Genomic DNA, 6,159 nt, shown 5'->3' with positions numbered 1-6,159 from the left:
CTGGAAGAGGTGTTCGTGAAATAGAAATAGTCGATGATGGTGATGTAATAATAGTATATGATGAAGATGATGTCGTTTATCTTGGCTCATAGGTTATTATCAACTCAACAAGGTGAGTTTGGTAGTAATGATGGTGAGGATAGTTGTTCTCGGTGTCGATCATGGTTGGCGATGGTGATCAAGTTTTGCAAAAGAGAAATGGTGAGGTAGTGATCGAATAGTGATGAATATGGGATTCGAAGGTGATGACAATAAGAAAGGAACCAGAAGGCAGAAGTTACAGCAAGGATGGTTGCTCATGGTGATTATTCAAGAAGGTTGTGAAGAGTTCTCATGAATGATAATTGATAATGTGTGATTGTATCCTCTCAATTACCACCTGTACCATTTGTTTTGTATCTCAAGTTGGGTCGACAGGGAATATCAATCCAGTACAGAAAATAAATAAAATATATAAAAGAGAGAGGGATGGATAACAGATTTTAACCCCTTCTGTGATTAAATTCAGTTCGTGATGTAATTGAGAGACAAAAACAAATTATAAAAAGGATGATTGTGATGTTGAACAGAATTAGGATCTCTCGTACGATTTGAAACAGAGAATGGAGAAATTTAGATCAGATATATATTATTTTCTAATTAATTCTCATAAATCAAAAGTTTCCTTATCAGATAAATGATTTAACTGTGATTTAAATGTATAACAGAATACGTATTACTTGTATATATATATATATGTATGTAATGGTAGTATATATAAATATTTGTATATGTCATCGTATTATATATGTATATGTATTTATGTATATTTGATTTTATATACTTATTTATATATCTGTTTATATATATATATATATATATATATATATATATATATATATATATATATATATATATATATATATATATATATATATATATATATATGTTTATTAATATATATATATAAATTAAATATATATAAAGAACCTAATAATATTTAATTATACAAACATTAATATTCAATATTAATTTTAATAGTAATAATAATTCTAATAATAATATTATAACAAGTTAAATGTATCTAATTTCATATCTTTATATTATATACAGTAATAGTATTAATATTTATATTGATTTTAGTAAAAGTAATTATATATTACTATAACAATTATATTTTAACTTTTAATTAAACTTACTATATTGGTTATCAATATTACATATTATTAATTATGTAATATATATATATATATATATATATATATATATATATATATATATATATATATATATATATATATATATATATATATATATATATATATATATATATATATATATATATATATATAATAACATATATTAAATATTTACTGTTCAAGCATTACAATATATATAGAAATCATATATGTATTTATTTCAATAACAACTTAATTATGTTATATTACATTTTAATTCAGATGATTAAAGTGTACTTTATTACTTTAAAATATTATATATACACTTATATTTGTATATATGTTTACATGTTTATTTGCACACAATCGTTCGTGAATCGTCGGGAATGATCAAAGGTCAAATGATCTCAAGAATATAGTTCAAAATTTTAATACTCAACTTTACAAAATTTGCTTATCGTATCGTAACCATACAAAGATTAATTTTAAATTTGGTCGAAAATTTGCGGGTCGTCACATTAGGGAAATGGTGGTGGAGGTTCAAAACCGAAACTAACTCCCTTTGGGCGAATCTTATTCGTAGCATTTATGGCCCTTGTGGTGGTCTCTTGGTGGATAGCGGGTTTACCCACTCTTCACCAATTGGCACTTGGCATAATATTATTGTGACAGGATCGGCATTGGAAGATTTGCAAATTCCATTTAAAAGCTCGGTTCTGAGATCTATTGGAGACGGTGAGGCAACAGAGTTTTGGCATGACCACTGGATTGGCTCGGACAGGTTATGTAACTCGTTCTCGAGATTGTATAGGCTGGATCTGGTCAAGAACGCTTCAATAAAAGATCGAGTATTGCTGGTAAATGGCAGGCTGGAGCATCGGTGGGAGTGGTCTCGAACTCCATCAGGCATAACGGCATCAGAACTCCACAGTTTAATCACGTTACTTGCTTCGTTTTCTTTTAATGGCAACTGCAGAGACAGGTGGACTTGGAATCTTGCTTCGAATGGTATCCTCACGACGAAAAGGTTAGCTGCTCTTATCGACGAGAAGCTCTTGGGTATTTATGTGTCGCCACATTGCTTCATTCAAAACAATTTGGTACCAAAAAAATTTGGGATTTTCGTTTGGAGATTATTGCACAAGAGAATCCCGGTACGGGTTGAGTTAGATAAAAGAGGAATGGATCTTCATAGTGTACGTTGTCCCCTTTGTGATGGAGATGTGGAATCGGTTGATCATACCTTTATCTCGTGTAACCTTGCTCGTGATTTATGGGTCCGGGTAGGGAAATGGTGGAATTTAGGATCTCCCAGTTTCAACAATCTTGGCGAGCTCCTAAAGGATGTTGGAAGCTTGTCCATGTCAAGTTCTGGACGGTTGATTCTCCAAGCTACGTTTTGGGTTTGTGCTTTTTTAATTTGGAAGAACCGAAACAATAAGGTGTTCCAAGGAAAATGTTGGAGCACACCGGTGGCACTAAATGAAGTACAAATCAAGTCATTCGAGTGGATCTCGTCCTGTGTTAAAGATAAAAAGTTTGATTGGCTCACGTGGATCTCTAACCCGAGTGTTCTTCTATCCTAGTAATTTTGGTTGCTCCCTTTGCAACTTTGCCTGGTTTTTATTTTGTTTGTTAGTTAATTCTCGAATTCGTGTTTGGTTACTTGGGAGATTCATTTCTTGTAAGAATCCCTGGGTGTATGTATTTTCTCGTGTGTTCTAATGAAATTTTTGCTTTTCAAAAAAAAAAAAGAATGTAAAATATTTGAATTTAAAATCATCACATTTTTAAACATCCTTAATTATAATAATTAATATAAAATTAAAATATAGATATAATATAATAATAATATAAATATAAATATAAATATAATATAATATAATATAATATAATATATAATACTCCATAAATAAAAAATACCACTAACGGTATATGCAACATCACCTTTAAACTAACTTGCAGAAAGATTCTAAATATCCTTACCAAATGTTCCTCCAATCGCACTAATAAAAACTTGCCTCTGTTTCACTTTGTTATTTGCTCTCTGTTTTCACAAATTAAATAAATAATCACCAAAAAATGGGTAAAGCTACAAGGTGGTTCAAAGGTTTATTGGGTATGAAATTAGATAATAAAGAAAACGTTAACAATATCAATTCCGGTGACCGGAAAGACAAGAAACGTTGGACCTTTGCAAAACCTCAGTCACCGGCGACAAAAACCACTGATCGCCATAATAATATGTTGAATTCTTACATGTCGGAATATGAAAATGAACAAAACAAACACGCAATTGCAGTTGGCGCCGCCACCGCTGCAGCCGCTGATGCTGCTGTGGCCGCCGCACAAGCTGCCGTCGCCGTCGTCAGACTTACCAACCACCGCAGAACAACACCGTTTAACGGCGGCATAAATACATTGGCTGCTGTCAAGATTCAAACGGTGTTTAGATCCCATCTGGTAATTCAAATTATAATTATTAATTAGTTTTAATTTTATTATTATTAATATTACTTGAAACCACTCAATCTATTGTGAATGCTCTAATGTTAACAAAATGAATTCATATATTATTATTATTACAATTACAATTGTTACATTTCATGATAATTATAAAAGCATATATTATTATTACAATTGCAATTGTTACATTTCATGATAATTATAAAAGCATATATTATTATTACAATTACAATTGTTACATTTCATGATAATTATAAAAGCATATATATTATTATTACAATCTTATGATTATGCTCACTGTTGCAAAAGACCCAGACCCCGTCTCAAGCCGTTGCGACGATTTGGTGACTACCCCGTCCTGTCTCGAAGAAAACTGTCTAATATGACCGTCTATGGTCAAAATTTTGGGTCCAAGTTGAAAAAAATCGGGTCAAAGTCTGTTAAAATTTGAAAAAGCCAGAAAGTCGGTAAAATCGTTCAAATATGTCGTGTTTTAGCTTAAACTTTTAGTATTAAATTAACGGTGATAGCGATTATGGGTACAAATTAGTCAATTGAGGTTTTTGGCTTTAAAATATGTATACATATATGCGTTTATATACTTATATATTTAAAAGTCAACTTTGGTCAATGTCCGTCTCGACCCCCGTCTCGAACGTCTCGACCTTTTTAGGACCCGACCGTCTCGACCACGTTTCACGTCTTTTGCAACCTTGATTATGCAAATATTAATGTTAATGTTGATGGTGATTATGTAATAACAGGCAAAAAAGGCATTAAGAGCATTAAAAGGATTAGTGAAATTACAAGCTCTTGTGAGGGGATTTTTAGTTAGAAAAAGGGCTGCTGCCACTTTACACAGTATGCAAGCTCTGATTAGAGCTCAGGCTGCCGTCAGATTCGAAAGGGCACGGCGGTCTTTCATGAAAGACCGCCGCCCTGAGCCGCTAGAACATCGTCGAAAATCAACCGTAAGATTGTATCCATTAAACATAATACATAGTCAATAGTAGTAATTGCCTAATTGGCATACTTGTTGGTTAACTTTTACATTGTTTAATATGATCAGGGGAGATTTGATCATGAGAGAAATGAATACTATAGCAAGAGACTTTCAAGTTATGATTCGAATTCTAATCATTATGACGAGAACCCGAAAATAGTTGAAATCGACACGTACAAGCCGCATTCCCCTCATTACTATAACATGCCATCTCCTCATAGATGCACAAACCCTGGGTGTGCACCAATTCCCGAATTCAACAATTTTCATGATTTCGAGTGGGGATTCGCTCATGATGAATACAAGTACTCAGCCACTGCTCAAAGCACGCCTCGTTTTGCTAATTTAAACTGATCAAATGTGACAAGCACCCCAACTAAAAGTGTATGTGGAGATGGTTATTTTAGGCAGTATTCAAACTACCCGAGTTACATGGCGAGTACACATTCATCTAGCGCGAAATTAAGGTCACATAGTGCACCTAAACAAAGGCCTGGATCTAGTCCTAAACAGAGGTTGTCTCTTAATGATATAGTGGCATCAAGATACAGTTTAAGTGGGTTTGAAGATGCAAAAGACTTGTTCTCAAGTTCAAGAAGTTTTTGATTAGTAAGGGCTACCAAGTAGACTTAGATTATCAACTGTGCTATTTTTTTTTTCTTCAATATTAGCGAGGAAACCCATGAACGAGCACATTGGCTCTCCAGCTCGGGTAATCAAGCCCCTAGTGCGAGATCTGGTACCGATTGAATTGTGCATTATGCGCACTCTCTGGTCACACTCCCTTTTTTGAAAGATTTAACATAGTCAGGAATCGAACCCGGGTGGTGTACGCTTCATTGGACAATAGGCAAGCCTGCGTGGTTAACTGTGTTGTTTTAGTGTTTTTGATAGAGTATTTTATTTAGATCATTACATAAATAAACAAGCAAACGAATAATGTTTTCCGTTGAGATTTCGATCATTGCATAGATGTAAACAAGAATTCTTTTCTTGATTTGGTTCGAGTAGTAGGATAGATACTGAAATAGTGTGTTTTATGCTTGTAAATTGTTTTAAGGTGTCTTGAAATGAATGAAGCTTTCTTGAATCATCGAGGCTTTGTCTCGAATACGTAACTATGAAAATATATCATAAAAATTGTTGCATTTATGAATAATGTATTTTATCTGTTAGAAATGGTTTTACACTCATGCGAATGATTTTAAATTGGGGATGTTTTTTGAGGTTCAAGTCCCCATTCAAACTTATTATTCCCTCAATCGTAATTTGTACTCCATAATAGGCATTAGTAGTATATTCTTTCGTGCATTATCACTATTAACACTATTCTCGACATGCTTTCTCTTCTGTTATATCACTGCCACTTTAATACATTTTCCCAGCTCATTCCCGATCATAAGATATTTTCTCACTAAAACTGACTGTCACATCAGCATCATGTTGAGAAAAACGACACCGAATTATAACAAACCGCTAATAATATTTGATATAAAGACAATAAAGGAACACCAAGATTTAACGTGGAAAACC

The 6,159-nt window shown here is 32.9% G+C and overlaps 1 protein-coding gene and 1 pseudogene across 1 annotated transcript; both read left to right on the top strand.

Moving 5' to 3' along the window:
- The first annotated feature begins 229 nt into the window (after nucleotides 1–229).
- Nucleotides 230–2,743, top strand: LOC139889467 (uncharacterized). The gene is made up of 2 exons (XM_071872419.1): nucleotides 230–317; nucleotides 1,830–2,743. The coding sequence occupies exons 1-2, from the start codon at nucleotides 230–232 to the stop codon at nucleotides 2,741–2,743; spliced, it is 1,002 nt and encodes a 333-aa protein (XP_071728520.1).
- A 384-nt stretch (nucleotides 2,744–3,127) lies between these two features.
- On the top strand, nucleotides 3,128–5,719 carry LOC139892693 (protein IQ-domain 26-like; annotated as a pseudogene).
- The last annotated feature ends 440 nt before the right edge of the window (nucleotides 5,720–6,159 follow it).

The sequence above is a fragment of the Rutidosis leptorrhynchoides genome, chromosome 2 (assembly GCF_046630445.1).
Source record: "Rutidosis leptorrhynchoides isolate AG116_Rl617_1_P2 chromosome 2, CSIRO_AGI_Rlap_v1, whole genome shotgun sequence".
Classification (NCBI taxonomy): domain Eukaryota; kingdom Viridiplantae; phylum Streptophyta; class Magnoliopsida; order Asterales; family Asteraceae; genus Rutidosis; species Rutidosis leptorrhynchoides.
The sequence above is the reverse complement of the archived record's forward strand: the minus strand, read 5'-3'. Positions and strand labels throughout refer to the sequence as shown.